Source organism: Camelus bactrianus, chromosome 31 (assembly GCF_048773025.1).
Source record: "Camelus bactrianus isolate YW-2024 breed Bactrian camel chromosome 31, ASM4877302v1, whole genome shotgun sequence".
Taxonomy (NCBI): domain Eukaryota; kingdom Metazoa; phylum Chordata; class Mammalia; order Artiodactyla; family Camelidae; genus Camelus; species Camelus bactrianus.
In genome coordinates this window covers 17,054,125-17,076,334 of record NC_133569.1, presented here as the reverse complement: position 1 = coordinate 17,076,334, position 22,210 = coordinate 17,054,125, and the positions used below count along the sequence as shown (strand labels likewise).

The 22,210-nt window shown below is 40.6% G+C and overlaps 1 protein-coding gene across 1 annotated transcript in view; it reads left to right on the top strand.

Moving 5' to 3' along the window:
• Positions 1–22,210, top strand: part of ELP3 (elongator acetyltransferase complex subunit 3) — an 80,881-nt gene that overhangs the window by 2,372 nt on the left and 56,299 nt on the right. Inside the window, exons 2-7 of the mRNA XM_010967810.3 lie at positions 453–552; positions 3,065–3,203; positions 9,542–9,612; positions 10,395–10,458; positions 12,159–12,227; positions 14,644–14,798. Coding sequence (XP_010966112.1) covers positions 453–552; positions 3,065–3,203; positions 9,542–9,612; positions 10,395–10,458; positions 12,159–12,227; positions 14,644–14,798 — 598 coding nt within the window. The remainder of the gene's footprint in view (positions 1–452; positions 553–3,064; positions 3,204–9,541; positions 9,613–10,394; positions 10,459–12,158; positions 12,228–14,643; positions 14,799–22,210) is intronic.

Below are 22,210 nucleotides of genomic sequence, written 5' to 3'. Positions count from 1 at the left end.
ATTTTGGTTTCAGCTGCACCCCTGGTGGCATTTTAATGAGACAGGCAAATATTCCTGTTCCATCTACCTCACTCTGTTCTGAGAATCATGAAATAATGCATCTAAATGTCATTATGAATCTGGAGATAAAGGGAAGCTATTTTAACTACTTGGGTCCTTTCCTGTGTGATAGGGTTCTTTTTCCTCATGCTTGTCTCTACTCTTTCCTGTATCATTCTCATGGTGTCTGTGCTTCTAAAGTGAGCTTTTCCCGTATATAGGTGTAGGCAGGTTTCCTTTAAGTTAAAGATACAAAATATATGATCAAATTGTAAACAAAGTTTTAGTGTCTCATGAACTTGAGCTACTCATTTGGCATGATTGAAATGATTTTGGAAGGAAAATTGCTAATAAGTACAAAAGTCTGTACTGAATAATATGATTTTTTACATTGTTAAATATTGTCTTTCCAGGAGATCTCAGCCCTGCTGAGCTAATGATGCTGACCATAGGAGATGTTATTAAACAGCTAATTGAAGCCCACGAACAGGGGAGAGACATTGACCTAAATAAGTAAGTTCATCTATAAGGGTAGTCTTGTTCTGGGGGAGCAGATGTCTTTGATGAATTTATCAGATACAACTGGTTCTAGCTCACATTTCATTTTTCAGTTGAGAATTTAGCTTTCTGCCCTGTTCTGTCAATTATTTATGGCAAAATCATCTCATGGCCTAATAGTACTAATAAATTCTAACATTTCTTGGGCATTTACTATATTCCAGTCACTGTTGGTAGCGCAGTATATGTATTTGCTCAGCTGATCCTCTCAAAAACTATGAGGTTGGTGCATACGTCACCCTCATGACACATGGGTCTCCTGAGACAGAGACAGGTTAAATAATTTGTCCAAGAGTAAATAAGTAGTAATTGGCAGAGCTGGGATTTGGAATTAGGTCGCCTGTCTCCAGAGCCCATGTTCTGTTCTTCTGTGCTGCCCCACTGCACATCTTTCTCTCTTCCCTGTCATCTCAGAGGAAGTGGTAGCTCTCTCCCAGGAGACCCTCTCTTTGGGGACTTTGATCTAATCCACCCCTTCCTTACTGGAGATCCTCTATGAATGTTCATCCACTTCCTCGCCACAGTCATGTTCAGTTTTGACTTGCTACATCCTCAAGTAAGACTGGTCCTTCCTCTCTGCATCTGTTTATTACTGTGTATTCACTGTGTAGATCTGCTCTAGTGAGAGGGTTCCCTCCCACTCCCAAGTCGTCAGTGGTCTAATCACAACACACATGACTTTTTTTAGACCCTGTCTTCTGTTACTGAGATACTGCAGTAATTTTCCTCTTCCTTGGAACATTGTGCTTGATAAACATTTGCTAAAGAAATAAATAAGTAACTCTTCTTTTTTTTTTTTTTAACTATGAAGACATTATGTTTTATTGATTTTTCTACCAAGTGTTTAGCAGAGTTGTTCTTTTCCTGTTTTTGTTGTCTCTACCCCTAATTATACAAATCTTTTCTTTCTTATGAACATCTCCCCTTCTTGTATATTTTTGTCATTCTCTTGAATTTAGCACATCTAAAGCTAAAGCTAACATCTTCCTTAAAACCAGCTTCAACTCAGGTGTCCTCTTTACCTAATTGTTTTAACCTTCACCCAGGCTTGAAACTATAGTGTCGTCTTTGAGGCTTTTTCCTTAGGTCCAGTTGCGGTCTAAATTTTGTCTAGTCTTTCTTCATTGTGACTCTCACTTCCATTCCATCCCTTTTTAAACTTCTTTACTGTTAAATTGAAAATCTCTTGCTTTCCATCAAGTTGGTCTACCCCTAGTCCTTAAAATATGTGCATTCCTGGTTTTGCATCTTCACATGAGCCAGCCTGTCTGCTCTTGGTGTCCCCTCTATGTCTTTACTGCCTGTCTGAAGTGTACTCTTTTTTCTGTGCACATGACTTATCTCCGCAGCACACACTAAGTTCCTCTCTTGACCTGTGGAAGCATTCATTGTTGTGTATGTGTTTTATTACGTGTGTTTTTATTACTTGTAGATTATTTTTGTGTCTGCCTGTCTGCAAACATGCAGCCATAGAGTGCAAAACGGCGATGCCTTATACCTCCTGACCTGCCAAGTACTTAGGTAGCCTCTTGTACTGGTCAGGTACCCAGTAAGCATTTGTTGAAATGATTCAAACACCCCATAATATTTCTAGATGGATTACAATGAGAAGATAAAGTGGCTATTAGGATATGGCATGCAGCCACAAAGAAAAGAAAAGCTGGTAAAATTATAGAGGAAAGCAAGGAATTATTAGTTGGGGTAAAGGTTACTTCTGGGGGTTAGGGACAGGGTTACAGTCAGGAAGGGGCAAACAGGGGTCTCTCTGTCTTGGAGTGCGATTACGCGAGTGGTTGCTTTATAGTTGTTAAAGTATGTTTTATGTTCTATTCTTTATGTATATAGTACTTTGTATCAGAAAAAGTTTTAAAACACTTTAAAAAATACATAGTTTATTTTCTTTTTGGTTTTACATAGATTGGCTTAAATTGTTTTGTTTTGTTTTGGCCTGAGACAGTGGTTTGCAACCAGGCAGCCAAGTTTGCAACCATGACCCCCCACTTCTCCCACCCTCTTGGCAATGTCTGGAGGCATTTTGGGTTGTTACAGTGGGAAGACAGGGTGCTAGTGGGTACAGGCCAAGGTTGCTGCTACACATCCTCCAGTGTACTGAACAGTTCCCTGGGACAGAATTAACCTGATCCCAAAGGCAGTAACGCTGAGGTTGAGAAAAGGGTAGACTCCTTTGAGGCTGGAGCACGACTTCGAACGAGACTTCCGTTGTGTCACTGTCCTGGGCCCCCTCGCTGTAGTCATCTCGTTTTCTTTCTTATACTCCAGAGTGAGCACAGGAAGTCACGGATTTTGTTCTTCTATTTCCCTGATAGTTGCAAATGTTAAAGCCACTATTGTCATCTGGTGGGAGGGGGGAATGACAGGAGTTGTTGGTGTTATTCGTAGGTTATCCTGCTGGTAGCTTGCCCTTGAACTATTGTGACTTTGATAATGCTGGATGCTTTCCTTTCAGGGTGAAAACCAGGACAGCTGCCACCTACGGCCTTTCAGCACAGCCCCGCCTGGTGGACATCATTGCTGCCGTCCCGCCTCAGTACCGCAAGGTCTTGGTCCCCAAGTTAAAGGCAAAACCCATCAGAACTGCCAGTGGGGTGAGTGATTCAATTCATTAAATACTGATTGTGTATCTGTTCTGCCACAGATCCCTGCCTCCATGTAACGCCCGGTAGTGAGGCGGAGGTCGGGGATTCAGACTGATAACATCCATGTGTTACGACATATGCTGGAGTGGAGACGTGCAGAATGCTAGGAGGGCAGAGAGGGAAAAAATTCGTTGTGCTTAAAGGAGTAGATGACATTTTGGATTTTGGTGTCTTTAAATGTATAGATGAGGTTTGGTGACGATCATAAGATGATAGCTATTGTTGGCCATCTTAAGCTCGTGGTTTATAAGATTGATACTTACAGGGGGTACTTTTAAAAGTTGCAGTGGTGCAAAGTCGATCTGTATGTGGTAACCGTGAAATAGTTGACACTGTGAATGTGTAGAGTGACGGGGGAGTCCAGGGGATGAGATGTCCCTGCAGTAAGAGGGACAAGGGAAAGCCCAAGAGAAAGCATGGGGCTTGCTTGATGTATAAATGGTGCTCCTATAAGCAGAGAAGAGCAGGCTCAAAGGGGAATGGGAGCAAGGGCACAGGACCTAAGGCACAGAAGTAAATAATCTAAGAGGGTGTGTGTGTGTGTGTGTGTGTGTGTGTGTGTGTGTGTGTGCGCGCGTGCATGTGCGTGCGTGCGCGCGTGCATGTGCGTGCGTGCGCGCGCGCGCACGAGCAAGGAACCATAAGTGTACCAGGCTCATTGGGTTTGACAGTTCATTTTTGAAAGCAGTGAAGAGTTAGTTTGTGATCAGCTTGTAAAAGATCTTAAATGTCCTGCAAAGAAGGCAGATGATAGGAAACAGTTTAAAAAAATTTTTTGAGAAGGGGAGTGATAGGAACCAAATAGATTTTCAGAAAATTAATTTGTATGTAAGATGTAGGGTAGGTTGGAGACAAAAAGATCAATTGAGATGCCTTTGGTTTGACCTGGATGTGGTGTGTTAAGAGCCTGAATTAAGGCAGGGCCTCTAGGATAAAAAGGATGAGTGTGAAAGGGAAGAATTGATTTAACCTGATCCCAAAGAAGGATTTGGACCCTCCTAAAACATAGCATCCAGAATCGGAGTTCTGTGTTCCTGATGTGATCTGAAAAGTTCAGTCTGATGTTTGTTTTCGTGGATTTTTTTTTAATAATCTAGTTTTTTTGTTTTTATTGAATGAAAGATTCTTTAACAATTCTGTAGTACCTTACAGTCTGTTATTTGGATGGGGATGTTATACTCCTAGTAAATGCAGCTTAATACTGACTTGTTTAGTAGCCCTGTCTCCTGGATCCTGTGACATTTGTGTCTAACTAAACCCCAGAACTTTTACATACAGTATACCTACCACCAATCCCAGTCTCTCCTCCTTTGTATTTAAGTATTCTTGTTTGTACCTAATGTGAAAGCCTCTTTCAGAAAAACTAATAGTTCTAAACCCCTCTCTTTCCATTCCTCACCCCCCACCCCCGCCCCGGGCAAGCACTTGTAAGTCTTTTAGGACTTTTAAGTCTTAGCTGATTTCTTGGCGTTTACTTCCATATCCCTAAATGGCACGCTTTGTAGATGTGTTGAATGTTCAGTTTTCAGCATTATGTATGAGCTTGCCACTGTGGAAGACACAGATTTAGCAGCTTTTCAACTTGACCCACACACCTGGCTTCCGTGACACCTCTCTGTACTCCTCCTGCCTGGGATCGTTTTTGGTTTTGAGAGCTCCTCCTGTTCTGCTCGCCTCTAGAAATGGATGTTTTCTGTGGTCCTGGGCCCGCTGTTTTTAGTGCTGTATGTGCATTCTTTGGTGATCTCACCCACTGACAGTTTGAAGCATTGCCGTTTGCGGACTCCCAGCTCCAGCCTCTCCCCAAGCTTCACATTCAAGTCAAACTGCCTGTCGGACATCTCTCCTCTGATTCCTGTGACCCTCAGGTACAACATGACCAAACCTCAAACTTGCTCACTCATCGTTCTTGTCCATCTTAGTTCAGGGTGCCCTATCTGCCCAGTGTCCAAAAGATACGAAATTGTCTGTTCCTACCACCATGGGTAGGAGTGTTTTGGCCTTTCCTATTTCTCGTCTAGACAATTTCAGGCATTTCCTAGCTGGCCTGCTTTGTCTGACCTGCACCAAATCCATCTTTACAGTGTCAGGAGGGTGACCTATTAAAAATACCCGAAGGACACAGCTGGTTGTCATTCCCTCACTGCTGTGCACTGTAACCTCCATGCTTTTATTCCTGCTGTCAGTGTAGTGCTTTGTTTTTATTTTTGTTTTTTATAGAGCAGCTCTAGGCTTACAGAAAAACTGAGCAGAAAGCACACAGTTCCCACATACTTCCTCTCCCTCTTCCCCACGTTGCCCTCTTATTAGTACTTTGCGTTGATCTGGTACATTTGTTACAACTGATGAACCAAAATTGCTGCAGTATTATTAACCGAAGCCTGGAGTTGACATCAGGGTCACTCACAGTGTTGTACATTCTGTGGGTTTTACCAAATGGATGATGTCACGTATCCACCATTAACGGTGTCATACGTAATAGTCTGGCTGTCCTGAAACTCCCTTAATCATCCTTTCCTCTGCTTCATAGACCTTTGGCAACCACTGATCTGTTTACTGTCTCTGTAGTTTTGCCTTTTCCAGAATGCTATAAAGTTGAAATCAGTGTGTTTTGTAGCCTTTTCAGAATGGCTTCTGTCACTTAGCAATGTGCATTTAAGGTTGCACCATGTCTTTTTGTCACTTGATATATAGCTCATTTCTTTTTAGTGCTGAATAATATTCCACTCCGAGTGTACTATAGTTTGTTTATCCACGCACCTCTTGAAGGACATCTCAGTTGCTTCCAATTTCTGGCAATTATGATGAACAAAGCTGCGGTAAACATTTGTGTGAAGGTTTTTGTGTACATACAAGTTTTCAACTCATTTGGGTAAATAAATACCTAGGTGCATGATTGGTAGGTCATATGGTAAGACTATGTTTAGCTTTGTGAGAAACTGCCATGCTGTCTTCCAAAGTGGCCGCACCATTTTGCATTCCCACCAGCAGTGAATGAGAGTTCCTGTTGCTCCACATGCTCGCCAGCATTTGATGTCAGTGCTCTGAATTTTGGCCATTTTGGTAGATACAGAGTGCTGTCTCATTGCTTTAATTTGCAATCCCCAGAGGACCCACAATGTTGAGTATCTTATGTACTCATTTTGCCTTTTGTGTGTCTTCTTTGGTGACATGCCTGTTCACATCTTTTGCCCTATTCCTAACTGGATTGTTTGGTTTTTTATTGTGAGTTTTAAGAGGCTTTTTTGTGTGTGTATTTAAGATATATGTCTTTTATCAGACATGTGTTTTGTAAATATTTCCTCCCAGTCTGTGACATGTCTTTTTAGTATCTTTCTCAGAGCAGAACTTTCGAGCTTTAATGTAGTCTGACTTCAGGTTTTTCTTTGGTGGGTCGCGTTTTTAGTGTTGTATCTAAAAACTCATTGCAAAACCCAGAGTCATCAAGGTATTCTCCTGTGTCATCTTCTAGTAGTTTCCTAGTTTTGCATGTACGCTTAGGTCTGTGGTCCATTTCGAGTTTGTATTTGAGTTTTTGTTTGTTTTGCTTTGTTTTGTTTGTTCTTTTGAACAGCATGACTTTTTATCATCTGGAGTAGTATCTTTATTAATTACAGCAGTAACTACCGTTCGTTGCCCACCTGTTAGATACCAAGCACTGTGCTGGTGTGTTTTCTAACTTAATCCTCAAAACAGTTTTGAGGGTAGGTAGTACTGTCTTCATGTCACAAAATAGGAAAATATACAGTAAGAGGCAGAGAAAAGATTCAAAGCTTCACCTCTCTGGCTGACTTTTAAAGTCATTGCTTTTTCTACCTTATGAATAATTTTTAAACTATCTTCTGCAAAACTGCAGGACGCTTGCAAGTTTTTTAGGAGCTACTGTGGGGAATAATAGGGAAGCTGTGGGAGCAGATCCCATCTCTGCTTCACCCAGGCCCGGTGCTTTTCCTCTCCTCTGTAAATTGAGATTTAAGCAAAACGTTATGGGAAAGGAGAGCTCTGCCGCTTAACAAATGTTTGGAAACGACTGCAGTTGCTCCCCTGGTCCCCACTCCCCCGCCTTCTTAGCGCGGGTCACTCATCCTCAGCATGCTTGTCGGTCCCTTGGGGAGGCATCCCTGACTCCCCTGGTCAGGGCTAATTAATTGCCTTCTTTGGGCATCTCTAGTTTTTTCTGCATGCTTCTTATATGTGGTTTTGAAATAGCCTAGTTTTTGTATGTCTTCCCTGCTGGGTAGTATGATTTCAGAGGACAGACTTAATATTTTTGTAGTCTCAGGGCCCACCTGCTGTATGGAGCTCGGAATCTGGCCTATATGTAGGCCCTCAATAAAAGATTGTGAAATTAGATTGACCTCATCAGTGGTGTTTGTGGTTGTGTCTCATTTTAAATAAAAACATTTGTTTGAAAATAGAAGTTTTTAATTCCGATTTGTAAAATGATTTTGGAGTTCCTCTAGATGACTATTCAATGATTTAAATTTTAATAATTTTTGTTATGAAAAATGATCACAGTCTTATAGAAAAGTTGAAAATCTAGTACAAAGAACACTTTCTCCCTGAACTATTTGAGTGTAAGTTTCAAAGCTGATGCCTTCGAATACTTTAGTGTATTTCCTACAAACAAGGACATTTTCTTACATCACCACAAGACAGCCATCAAAATCAGGAATTTAAAACCTATGCGTTATCATGATCTAGTCCCCAGACCTCCTTTCAGTAGCTCTTTCAAAAATGGTCTACAGGACCCAGTGCAGAGTCAGGTGCTGCGCTCGCCTGACATGTCTCTTCAGTACGGACGCTTCCTCTGTCTTTCCTTGGCTTCATCACCTTAACACTTTTGAAGATTTAGGGCAAGTTATTTTGTAGACTCCATTTGGTTTAATTAGACATTTCCTCATAACTAGATTCAGGTTTGCATCCTTGGTGGGAGTGTCACTAAAGTGAGACTGTGTTCTTACTGAATCTTACCAGGTGGGGCATAGTTTGTTGTCCTGCCACTGACGTCCACTTTGGTCAGGGTGGTGTCTGCCAGGCTTCCCCTTTCTAAAGCTATTCTTTTCCACTTCGTAATCAAGAAGTTTTGTTTGGTGAAGTACTTTGAAACTTTGTAAATATCCTGTTTCTTGTTAGACTTAGGGTTCCTCATTCCTCTGTATGAAAGAATTCATGGTTTCCTGGTTGGTGGGTCATAATCTGTTTCTATCATTATTTATTTTGATGCACAAATTTTCCCAGTTTTGACTAGTGGAAGCCCTTTCAAGCTGATTTCTGTGTCTTTTTGAAATGTCCCCATCATTGAGCAGTTTCTACCTTTCTGTCATAGTAAAGTGTTCCAGGCTCATCTTGTACTTTCTCTGCCCCAGCCCTGGAGTAAGTCATTTTTCCAAGGAGCCTTGATTTCTTTCAGTAGAGAAGGGTATTTAGAAACAAAGATCTGAGTGATAAATGTGGTCAGGACTATTAAGGTGCTGCTGCTCCCAGACCTTCTCAGCCAGCCAAGCTAGGAAATACACACATATATGCACACACACAGACATGACACATTTGCATCTATATCTGTTTGGTGTGTGTGACTGTGTGTGTGTATATATATTGAAAACAACAGTACCTTTAATTTCATCCAGCACACAGGTTCGTTCTACTTCTCTGCCTTTCCATATTTGTAACCTTCTTCTGTGGCTGGCATTCATCTTAGTGCACACCCTTATTTGACCAACTGCCCCCGTGTATAACTGGTCTTCTAACTCTGCTGTCATCTCCTTTCTCAAGCAGACGCTCTTCTTACCCCGCTGGGGCTCTGACAGACCCCTCTGAGAATATCTTACACACACTCCGAAGTCTGGCTCCAAGTTTAGTAGTCTTTGCTCTAAATATTGAGATCTAGTGGGAGGAGTTTCAGTTACAAAGGTTAGGTTTAGTTACAATTTTATAGAGTTGCATAAAGTAATTTTTTTCTTGTAGGCTATTTTAGTAAAAACAGATCAGAGAGAACAAGAGAATAAAAATCACTGTGACTTTAAAAATTATCATTTTGCCTTCAATTTATTGTAGAATAGAATACAAACTAGTATCTACAATGCATGCATACATTTTGAAGATTAATAACATTGAAAAACAATCACCTACAGCCCAGCCTAGGAAACACAGCATCACTGGTACCTTTGCAGCCCTCGTGTGCCTCTCTGACTGCAGTCCTCTCCCTCTTCTTGAGTGATAACAACTGTCCAGAACTTTGTGGTAATTATTTCATAATTACTTTTTTATTAATCTCTCTTTTACAGATTGCTGTTGTGGCTGTCATGTGCAAACCCCACAGATGTCCACACATCAGTTTTACAGGAAATATATGTGTGTGAGTATGGTGATTTTGAAAAGTCGTGTACGTGTGTGTATTTTAATTGAACCAATTAAGTCCCCCTAGAGCCTTGATCAGTGCATGCTGGTGATATTTAAAATTTTGACTTAACAGATGTGTAAGTTAGTTCTTTGAAACAAGCAGCTATCAATAGGGTATTTCAGTGCTTTAAAAATGAAACATACAAAGATTTTAATTTGTTGCAATATAGAATAAAAAATGCATAGGTTACAGAACTCAAAAGAGTAGATATGCTGTTAACTTCATAAATGAAACATGGAAATATGAGCTTCCTAAATTCCAGATGTCGGAAATTGAAAGTGAATTTGGGATCAGAATAGTATCAAAATAAGAAGTTATCCTTGTAAATAATCTTTAAACTTCTTAAAGTTAGATAATTGGAAAAATTAGCAGAAGAATATGCGTGATTCTAGGTTGGAAGATTAACGGGGAGAAAGTAATTACTGCGAGAGCACAGTGAGCATCGTCCAAACTTAGGAAAACAGGTCCTATTATTTGCCCCTAGAAGTTTAAGCCTCTAAAATAATAGTGACTGCAACATCCTGAAAAATGACTAATAATGTTCCTTTATATGTTTCTCTTTTTACTTGCTGGTAGAAAATATAAATATTTGCAGATGCTGCAAAGGTAGAATCTTCTCTTAGGATTTGAAAATGAAGCTGGTTCAATCAGGACTTCACGGAGACCATGGATACTTGAACTAGACTGTTGGACTAAGTTCTGTATCTGACAGCCTCATTCTTTTGTTGTGTTGGCAGATACTGCCCTGGTGGACCTGATTCGGATTTTGAGTATTCGACCCAGTCTTACACTGGATACGAGGTACAGGAAAGTGAGGCTGTCTTGAGGAGGGTTACATCATGCCTTACCTAGAGTACACTTTTACAAGTACTGGCTTTCTTGGAATTTTTTTTTTTCCCAAATTGCAAAAGTTACTCATTCACCAGACATTTGCTGAGTGTCTGTATTGTTCTAGTCACTGGAGAAATACTTATGAAAGCACTTATTATTAATATGTGTCAAACACTGTTCTAGGTGCTTTGTAACTTTAAACCTCGTAGCAAGATTTTGAAGGTAGACACTATTATTATCCTAGTTTTATGGAAAAGGAAACAGGCCTGGAAGCCTTAAGCAGCTGGCCCAGGGGCACACTGCTAATAAGCGACAGGGCTAGGTTTTGAATAATGCTCCTCACCAGTTCTCTGTCCTGCTTCTGCCCCCGTGAACAAACAGGCCAGGTCCCTGGTCTTGTGGAATTTACATTCTACTAATGGGAGACAATAAAGAAACAAAAAAGAAAAAAAATATCAGGTACCAGTAAATGCTAAGCAGAAAAGTAAAATCGAGTCAGGTGTAGTAGCTGGGTGGGTACTTTAGCATTGGTGGCTGGCAAGGGGTGGTCTGAGGAGGTGACATTTAGGCGGGGCCCTGAATGACAAGAAGGAGCCTTTCAAGGGTCTTGAGAAAGAGCACCCCTCGCAGAGAGAACAGCTAGCCCCAGGGCCCCTGGCCAGAACGGCGGCGGGCGTTCTGGTGAGCAGGCGGGAGGCGGGTGGGATTGGAGAGACGGCTGGCGCGGGGGGTTGTGAGCAGGGCAGGGCGTTTGGGTTTTATTAGGGGTGTCGTGAGAAGCCATAAAGGTTTACAGCGGGGGAATGTATAATCCCACACAGGTGTTTAAGAGGTCATCTGATGGCTGTGCGCGGGTGGGGTTAGAGTAGGGGCAAGAGTGAAAGCAGGAGACCAGTGAGCAGGCTCTTCAAGCGGTCGCCTCCTCAGAGGAGGTCAGCAGCCAGCAAGCCGCGTGACTTATTTTTCTTATCTATGGTTTTTCTTTTTTTTCATAGTTAAATTTTTTAAAAAGTACAAAGGAATTTGTTGGTGAAAAGGCCCCTCGCGCTGCTGTCCCTTAGCCACCCCTTTCTCCTCCAGCCCTGTGGACAGTCAGTGCAACCCCTTTCCTATACATTCTTCAAAGATATCATAGAGGTATTAAAATAACACATATCCTTTATCCTAATTGTTTACACAAACGTTGTCTATCAAAACCTGGCACCTTGCCTTTTTCACTTAACAGTGTATCTCAGACAACATTTTATATCAGTCTGTTGTTTCATGGCTGTAGAATATTCCACTGTGTGATCACATAAAGGCTTTTTGTTAAGCTGTACAAACTATGTTGTATTTAGTGACCTGGTTTGAAGGTTATTTTATCCCAGTAACTTTTGGGTATGTATGCACATCTGTGTCTTTGAGCAGGATAGCAGTGTGGTGACCCTGGGGATTCTGTAAGTGTTTACACAAAGATATAAATATGATCCAAGGAGATGTCTGCTTTTAAGATACTTCTGACAGCGGGAGTGGGGACCAGCCAGGTGCTATTCAGGACATTATTTGAACCCTGACAAAGCTGAGAAAGGAAGAAAGGAGCCCAAGGGAATTTTATTTTTAATACAGCTCTTTTGAAACTACTTTTTATTTTTAATTCAGTTTGGGCATAATAGGATATTTTTCCTTCTTAGCCAACCTCCATGCGAGCTATCCGTGCTAGATATGACCCTTATCTACAGACAAGACACCGAATAGAACAGGTAAGTTTTAAAAAAAAGCATTTTAAAATTGGATCTCTATACTTAGAAGGTATTATTGCTTGATTTGAGTTGGACCTGAAATAAGAACTAAAAGAGTTTTTTTCCTCTTTGTAAGTTTTTAATATCCATCTGAGAGAGGGGGACTGTTTTGCAATACCTAGCAAGGTCAAAAACTACATCCTTTGAAGACTTATTTTCTGTAAGGATTTGATAATCTCTAAAAAGTCTTTTAGTTTGTAGAAGGTCGTTTATGGTATGAAGTGTACAGAATGTAGATGTGTGGAAGGTCTTAGGGTGGATTGAATCGTAGCTTCCGTAAGCCAAATGAGAAGTATGGTGACTACTTTGCTGGGGTGAGAATACGGGATTGACCGCAGAGGGATACGAGGGACTCTTGGGAGCTATGGAATTGGTCTGTGTCATGGTTGTAGTGGTGGTTACACAATTCAACATTTATCAAAACTCATTCAACTGCACACTTAAAGTTAGTGGATTTTATTGTATATAAATTATACCTCATAACTGATTAAAAACAAGTACTACGTAAATGGCCTTGCTCTGTTCATGAAATCTGAAGATTAACACAAATTTTCTTTCGCATGATTTATTTTAAACCTGTCTGATTTAAAACTGTGAGCACTGTCCATAGTTTACAGTTGCATCTAGTAGGGCAACCAGAAAGTCTGAAATGGAAAGTGGCATGTACTGCGGTCTGTAAGTCGCTTCTGTGTTTCACTACTATTGTTAGTGAACGCCGGCCGGTTCTAACTGTCACATCGCTGTCACCCGAGCATGCGTGGCTCAGGATTGTCAGCTGGAGGAGAGGACCCCACCTGCCAGGAGCCTGCGTAGTTTCTGTACCAACTATTGCTTCAGTTTCTGTTTCAGCCATGATAGTTAATTCATTTGAAATGTTTCAGTAGAGTTCGAAATGTTTGTGTTTACCAAAAAGAAGCATGGATTTTGAGAGCTTTAGAAGCGACCAGAGACCAGTGATTCTTTCCCTAACTATAAAGGCACTGGAATCACCTGAGTGACTTTCCAAAATACATGCCGATCTTCCCCCCTGGAGTTCTGATTAAGTCTGGCTTAGGGTCCGGGCAAGATATTTTGAAAAGGCTACCAGTAAGATTTTGTCGTTTGTACTTTGTGAGCAACCATAGTTGTATTCTTTCAGTGTTGATGGCTCTATACGTGTACTTATGTATATATGTATATTCGTATGCATGCGTGTGCAGGCACATAAACATATATGTGTGTATAAATTATTCTCTGCCATTTTCAGGGACAAGTATAAAAGTAACTTTTTACCCATATTAAGTGTAGGCATCCTTTTTACACAGTACATTCGAGTTCATAATTTTTAGTCTACTTACCTAGTTTTTCTCAATTCTAAGATCTGGCAAGAAATTTTAATACCTGTTTTTAAAAATTAGAATCTTGGCTTATTGGGGTTGACAAAATGAAAGATCTGTACCATTCCATCTCCTAGTAGAGGAGACAATGTATTTTGGGGATTTTTTTGGTTTTTTAAAAATATATTTTTATTGAAGTACATTCAGTTTACAGTGTGTGTCAATTTCTGGTGTACAGCACAATACTCCAGTCACATAGGAACGTACATATATTCATTTTCATGTTCTTCACCATAGGTTACTGCAAGATACTGAATATGGTTCCCTGTGCTATATACAGTATAAGCTTGCTATCTATTTTATATATATTAGTATCTGCAAATCTCAGACTCCCAGTTTATCCCTTCCCACCCTCTTCCCCCACTGGTAACCATAAGTTTGTTTTCTGCATCTGTGAGGGAGACATTGCATTTCAGATTTTATCAATCAGACTTTAATCTTCTCTCTCCCCTACTCCCAGCCACGCCCCCAAAGCAGGCTTGGGTGCCACCTGTGCCCAGGATCCTCACAATTGATTTAAAGCTTTGAAGTTTTGATTTAAAACTACTTTCTTAATGTTTCTTTCTAATCTAGCGTTCTCTTTCATTTACAGCAAGGCCTGAGTATGTTGCAGATAGTCAGCTTTTTTGTACCCAATGCTTACCGTAAAGTCTGGCATAAAATACATAATCAGTAAATATTTGTTCTATTACACTGTGTTATATTTGCCTTTACTGCTCTGTAATTTATGTTCTATGTTTTTAAACTTTCACTTAAGTATTGACATCATACTTATTTTTTTTAATTCTCAGTCTTCATTATTTGAGCTGTAATTTTCTTTTTTTCTTTCAGACTCTAGAGTCTTTTTTTTTTAATCTGTAGAATTCTCTTAACATGTTTCATTGCTTCTCATTTTTAAACTTTACTGATGAAAACATTGCATAATAAAATTAGAAACTTGCAGTACCCTCTTAGGGTAGTTGATTATATCCTTCTAATGCTGATGAATTTATATCTTTCAGTTAAAACAGCTTGGTCACAGTGTGGACAAAGTGGAATTTATTGTGATGGGTGGAACGTTTATGGCCCTTCCAGAAGAATACAGAGACTATTTTATTCGAAATTTACATGATGCCTTATCAGGACATACCTCCAACAATATTTACGAGGCAGTCAAGTAAGAAATTCTTGTTTTATCGTATTCTCCACAGTGGTTATCAGTTTATTCTCCTAGCAGCAGCTTATGAGAATTCCTTCTGCCCTGTGTCTACATTCCTAGTTCTTTTTATTTGCATATTTTTCATAGTTGTAAGGTTAAATACATTTTCCCCCAGTTTTCTCAAGATATAATTGACTTACAGCACTGTGTATGTTTACGGCATACAGCATAATGGTTTGATTTCACATGTATCATGAAATGATGACACGATAAGTTTAGTTAACATCCATCATCTCATACAGCCCTAGTTCTGGTAGTTATTTCTGTTTTGTGGGAAAAAGGGATTATGGTTTTAAAAAGTGAGTAAGGCTCATTGGTATTATTCTCAAAAAGTCACTGTGAAGCTCTTTTCAGCCTTCGGCTGCTCTAACCTGCAGGAGTAGCTTTGATCGGGCTAGTTGAGCACTAACTAAAAGAGCACTGGGAGTTCTCATTATCTGAAATGTTTAGCTGCTATAAAGTCAACAAAACATGCGACTATTATTTTAAAATTACTGTTTTATTAGTTACTATGTAATAACTATTAAATATTTTATGAGAGGGATCTCTTATTCATTTCAAATTCTAGTTGACAAAATGAGAATTATTCATTCCTTTGATACCTCAAATCTCAGTTTTTAGCAGGACAAATACTAAGGTTTCATATATAGTTCGGTGATTTAAGAAGTGAAAGTCTTAAAATAGTTCTTATTTTCAGAAGTTTCGGGAACACCCGGCTGAGTCACTGCGTGCCATTCCCTCTTACCTGCTGAGCGATTATTGAAGGCCCACTCGATACCATGCGCTGCTCTGGGCACTGAGACAGCGTGGTAAATGAGATGCGTGTTGTCCCTGCCCTTGAGGTGCTTCCATTCTGCTGGTTCAGCAAATAAACAGTCAGTGCTGTGATGGAGATCGACTGTGTGATAGGGAAGAAGTGGGTGATCCCCTGGATGAGGTGGTGATATCTAAGCTGAGACCTGAAGTGTAAGGAGGAGTCGGTCAGGCCAAGCGCAGGGAAAAAAAAAAAAAGACAAAGGCACTAAGAAGAGGAAGAACTTGAGGTGTTCTCGGAAGAGAGAGGAGGCCAGTGGGGCTAGATTGCAGAGACCAAGGAAGAGAGTATCATGAGGTGAGCTTGAAGAGTTAGGTATGGGCCAGATTACACATGCTTTTGAGGCGTTAAAAACTTTTCCAAAATGCAGTAAGGAGATGAGTAGTTTTAAGAAGAGTGACATGTTCAGGTAGGTAAGTATAAAGGTTGTTCTGGCTGTTGTCTGCCTAGTGGGTTAGAGTAAAAGTGGGAAACCAGACAGAAGACTGCTGTGTCCATCCCAGCTCAGATGAGGGTGGAGGCCCTAGTGATGGAGAAGAGAGGATGGGTTAGAGTTGCGTTGGTTTTTGCAACTGACAGGCTTGGATTGGGCTGTGGGTAAGAAGGAGGACGGAGTCAAGGCTGACGCCCAGGTTTTGGTTGTAGGACGTGATTGAGGGTAGTGCCGTGTACTGAGAAGGAAAGAGAGAGGGAAGAACAGGTTTGTGGGAGAAAACAACAGTTTTACTTTGGATACATTAAGTTTGAAACGCCTAGGACATGTCCAAGTGGAGAGAGCCATAAGTTGTATCAGAGACGACTGGGCTGGGCGTATAAAATTGGGGGTTTATCAGCTCAGGGATGGTATTTATAGCCATGCAAATTGATAAGGTCACCTTAGGGAGAGTTTCAGATTTCCAAGGTATACTACGAAAAAGCAATTTTTAGAGCAATTCTTCCAGTGTGAGCCCACCTGTGGGACCCGTGCACGTGTAGGTGTAAATGCGTAGAAGAGGCGGCAGAATGATGATGATCGCAGGCTTGGTCAGAGCTGAGGAGGAAGGGACGTGGGAAATGGGGGTGAAGGAGGACGTTTATGTTTATTCCATGTCCAGTGTGCTGGGCATTGTGTCAAGTGTTCATTGTTTAATGCTGATAAGACGTCTTCGAGTTAAGCGTTTAAAGTATCCCTGTGTTACAAGTGAGGCAGCTAAGGGTCAGGGATTAAGCAGACTTGCCTGAAATACGCAGGGAGTTGGTGGTGGAGTGGGGCTGTGAAACCCAGAGCCTGAACGTGGCTGTAATGCAAGAGACCGTGCTGGGTGTGAAAAAAGCATGAGCGTGTGTGTGCACACCATCCATAACTTCACAATATTGGAAGAGATGTTTCTTTTTCTTGCACTCCCTCTCCTACTGCCTTCAGGCTTTGTTCTGACTTCTCTTTTATAACACGGGAGACGGGTCATATAGCTAATTATAAGATTGTTCAAATAGTGTCCCTCTTAGAGTTTTTTGGCAGGGTGATAAGTAGGACCAAATCTGCATGAACCCAAGGGTTCTTTCATTACCCTGTAGTTAAGTTCTTGGCACATAGTAGCCGTGAGCAAATGTGTGAATGAATTTTGAGCAGTGGATCTGTTGGTCAGATACTGGCAGCTAGTGACCCAAGTGGGGCTGCCTCTTAGAACTGGGGGCAGGGACATCTTTTTGTGTTCTTCCTACTTCTCCTATTCCCTTAACTTCTTTTGTTCTCTTTGGGGTTTATAAAAATGAAAAGAGTAGAGAGAGCTTTTCATAAGTTTAAGTAAATATGAAGGGTAGTTTGAGGGACCTGGGTAGAGAGTTCAGCAGCTGGGAGTGTGTGTGAGCAACCTGCTTTGCTCGATTGCCACTGGAGGATGCGACAAGTTAATTCTGTCCGTGAATCTGGACTCTCAGCAGCAGCTGGCCAGGGCGATCTCTTCATCCTGCAGGACCTTCAGTGGCAGGATAAGGTGGGACCGTGTTTTTACTGATCATTCATGAACATGAGTCATGCTTAGTAAAACGCTGAAGTCTTTCAGACTTTAGAGGAGTAATGGTGTAATGAAACTCACTCCTCTTATTTTGAAAATCAGATGATAGTTTAGAATAAAATGCATTTGGAAGAAAAACAGCCTTAATTGGTTCACAGCCCCGTGACTTTACGATGGCAGCTGTACCTGGGAGGGTTACTGACTGAAACCCGTTGAACTCTGAGAATTCCCTCGCTGGGTAATCTCTTCAGACCATCGTTGTTTCTCGTCGTGCTTGTGTATTGTATACTCTTTTCTCAGTCCAGCTGTTCTTATGTTTGCAGACCTTGCCCATTAAATGGATTTAAGCCATAAATATCTTGGACTTGTCCCACTGCCCCCAACCCCCATGCAAATTTGCCGCAAAGCTTTTTCATCTACAGTTTGGGTCCCCTGGGTCATGTGAGCTAGGCCAATTGAAGCTCTGCATAAGGGATTTTTAGGATGCAGTCAGTTTGACATTTTCATCAATTGAAACTTTAAAATTTTTGCTTTGTTCTTCATGTAAAGTTTTAGCTTTATTTTTGCAGAAATGGTCCAGAGCCCAGTGGGGTTTGTAAATTGTCTGGTTTGGGGGTGAAAATTGAGTTTTATAGTACAACTTCGGATCACAGTGTGTGTGCAGAAAAAGCCCTTCGGTGAAGAAAGCCTCTTTCTGTAGTGGACTAGGCAAAGCCAGCGTTGTTTTGCTTCTGTTCTTGAATTTACCTCAAGGGGGCAACAAACACTTTACTTTCAGATAAAAATGTTCATATGACTTGAGTCTTCATTGCAACAAATCTCATGAATGGCTCTTGGGAAGTAATAAAAGTACAATCTGGGAGCCATAAAAACCATCCATAAATGTTACACTGAATCCTGCCCACCCACGCTTGCCATGTTTTTGCTCTTTTCTCCTGGTCTCTATATTTTTATGAGATATTCTGGAAAAAGCCAGTTTTGGGCATCATGTTTCCTTTGTTGAGGTAAATTTTTACTTCCAACTCCCTATGCTAGAGTTGGTATTTGTTTTTTAGGGAAATTTTGCATACTTTGAAGAAATAGTTACCTGGTTTGCACTTTAGAACTAGAGACAGAAAACTATTTTCAAATGTTAACATCTTTGCAAAATAAAGAGCAACTCAGAGATACTGTGTTTTGAACATAACATGTTTTCTTCTAAATTTTTGGATGAGATTTTTACCTTGCTGTTCTCTAAGTTTTTTTGCACAGAGGGTATTCGTGAAAACTGGTTGGGTTACCCAAGGTGGCCCACCTCTCTCAGACACAAGGCAATGAGTTCCATGTTTATTTTGTTAGTGGTTGACATTAGGACAACTACACAGATGTAGTACTGACCTGACTAGCTTGGCATAGGTTTTTGGTTTTGTTTTTTAAGATTAATCTTAAATTAGGTTAAAAGTTATGTATTGTGACAGATGAGTCAACCATATTTAAGAGGAAAATTCTTTGTTGGAATTAGGGTCAAGTCTCAGCTCGTGTCCCTGCTTTGCTATCATGTGTCTAACCTGATTAAAGTTTTGCTTTTTTCTTTAAAGATTGAGTTAGGGTAAGGAATAGCCCTAACAAGGTGAACTTGGTTATTATTTATGACAAGTTAGTAGCAAGCAGTAAGTTTTGTCCTTACGGGTGGGAACATTGGAAAGCTGAGTGAACAGAAAGTTCAAGGGCAAAGCAGGTACGGTGTCTGTGAAGGCTCGTTAAATCAAGCAAAGTGATAATCACTCATCACTATCAGCGGTAGTCTCCAAGAGCATCAGTTACTGGTGACTGTCATCCTCTAAAAATCATAGCTCTGGAGATGAAAAGGACCGGCAGCGCGATCTGAGTCACCTGTTCACCAGAACGCAAACATTGCCAAATAACTCAGAGCAACCTTTTAAAACAGTTTTATTCCTTATTAATCAGCCTTGCCCAGAAGCAGTTTTACATTCAGTCCCTAATGCTCCTTGGCTGTTTTCACAAGATGCAATTTAAAAGGCTAGTTACCCATCCAGAAGTGGTTGAGTCATACCTTCTCCCTCTGGAATTTTTAATTCATTTCCGTTCCTTCCTCTTTTTTCCCCTCCATCAATGACTTTACATCCTTCAACTGTATCTTGTGTCTTGGAAAAGCTAGAGTGCTAAGTAATCCTGGGTACCAGGCCCACAAGACGGTTTCATAGACTTGCAGCGATGAAGAAAGCGAAGCAACCGAAGAAGGCCTGGAAGTGACGTCTCCTGCCTTGCTGCTCTGGCCTTATTTCTGGCAGGCCTCAGGACCGCCTGCATCTCTGGGTTTGGGCTCTAATACCCGCCCACCCCTCACTTCATGTGTTGACCACTTTTATTTCCTCCCTTGATCAACGAGATTTTCATAGATGGTGACCAGGGTCCTTAACATTGGCAGTCCGACCTAGAATACAGTCTTAGTCATGATAAAAAGAGATACTAGTTGTTTTTCTTTAAACATTTTATTTGAACCAAAAGTTGAAAGAATTTTCCAGTGAACATCACATACTTGTCGCCTCGATTCTCCAGTACTTGCATTATCCACATACTTACCCAGCTACCCATTCCTCTTTCCATCCATCAGTCCCTCTTTTTTTAAAAAATGCACTTCAAAGCAGGCTGCAGACTTTATGCACTTCTCCCCAGATGCATCATCATGCATATCAGTAGCTAGTTCGCTGTTTGTGATATTTTCTTTTCAAGTAAATTTACGTACAATGAAGCGCAGATCTTATGGGCACTATTTGATGGGTTCTGACAAATGCATATACCTGTGCGACAGAACCCTACTGAGACACATTACCACCACCCCGGGAGGTTTCCTCGTGCCTCTTCCCAGTAAATCCTCACCTGCACCTCCCAGGGGCAGCCATTGTTCTCATTTTTTTCCCCTTTCGTTAGATCAGTTTTGCCTTTTCTAGAACTTTATATAAATGGAATCATATCGCATGTGCTCTTTGGGGTAAGGCGTCTTTCACCGAGCACTGTATTTTGAGATTCATCAGTGTTGAGTATTTCAGTAGTCGTTACCGTTTAGCGCTGAGTAGGATTCCACTCTGTGCAGAGACCGCAGTTCCTCCAGTCCGTTGATGGGTAGCTGGGCTGTTTCCAGTTTGTAGCTATTATGGTAAAACTTCAGGGAACATACTTATGCAAGTCTCTTTGTGAATGCGTGCATTTATTTCTCTTGGGTAGTAACTAAAAATGGAATTGCTACATCATATGTTTATAGTTTTAAAACTGCCAGACATTTTTCCAAAGTGGTTGTACCATTTGTGCTCCCACCAGTGCTGTATGAGTGTTCAGTTGTCCCACATCCTCACCAGCATAAGGTACTGTTAGGCTTTGAAAGTTTAGCCGTTCTGGTGGGTGTATCTCATTGTGCATTTTCCTGGTGACTAATGATGTTGAGCACTTCGTTATGTGCTTTCTGCATATATTTCCCTTGTGAAGTGTGTGTTAAAATCTTTTGTCCATCTTTTATTGGGCTGTTATATAGCGTGGATACCAGTCCTTTATTCGATCTGTATTTTGCAAATATAAAAACTCAGTCTGTGGCTTAACTATTCACTATGTTAATATCTTTAATCAGAGTATTTTGTTTTGGTAAAGTCTAATTTAGCAATTGTTTTCTTTCATAGTTATTGCTTTTTGTATTATCTCAATTAAATCTTTGCCTACTCCCAAGGCAAGAAGATATTCTGTGTTTTCTTCTAGTTATAGTTTTAGTTTTTCTGTGTAGCTTTCATACTTGGGTTTATAATCTATCTTGATATTAATGATGTAAATGATATAAAATGATTAATTTTATATGTAGCATGAGGTAGGAGTCAAGGTTTCTTTTTTCCATGTACATACCTAATTGTTTCAGCATTACTTGTTTAAAAACTTCCCTTTCTCATTTACATTGTATTGGCACCTTTGTCAAAAATCAGTTGACTGTATAAATTTGGGGCTGGGCTCTCTTCTGTTCCATTGATCTGTTTTTCAGTCCTTATGCCAGTACCACACTGTGTTGATTGCTGTAGCTTTGTAGTATATCTTGAAGTAGTGCAAGTCTTATAATTCTGTCTTTGTTTTTCAGGATTGCTTCGGATATTTTAAGTCCTTGGCATTTCTATCTAAAGTTTGTTCGTGTTAATTTCTGTTGAAAAGTGTGATAGTATTGGGATTGTGTTTAAACTGTAGCACAAATTGGCAATTTAACAACATTGAGTCTTCCGGTCTATGAACGTCGTCTACCTGATTAGGAGAATAAAATGGTAGCATTCTCGTCAGCTGTTGAAAGAACTGAAACCCAAAATGTTACAGGTTGTTTCTCATATGTCACACTTTGTCAGCTAGCATGACAAGGGAGCAGGGGTCCCCGATTAGTCTCTAATCTGTGTCACCAGGTTAGCTTTTCATAGGTTGTACTCATTTAAAAATCAAAATTCTGTTCCTCTCTGTTTCCTCAGTTTGTGTTTGGAAGAACCTTATTATTTTATCGACCCTCTTGACACAACTGCCAGTATCCAAGAAGCAGGAAGCAA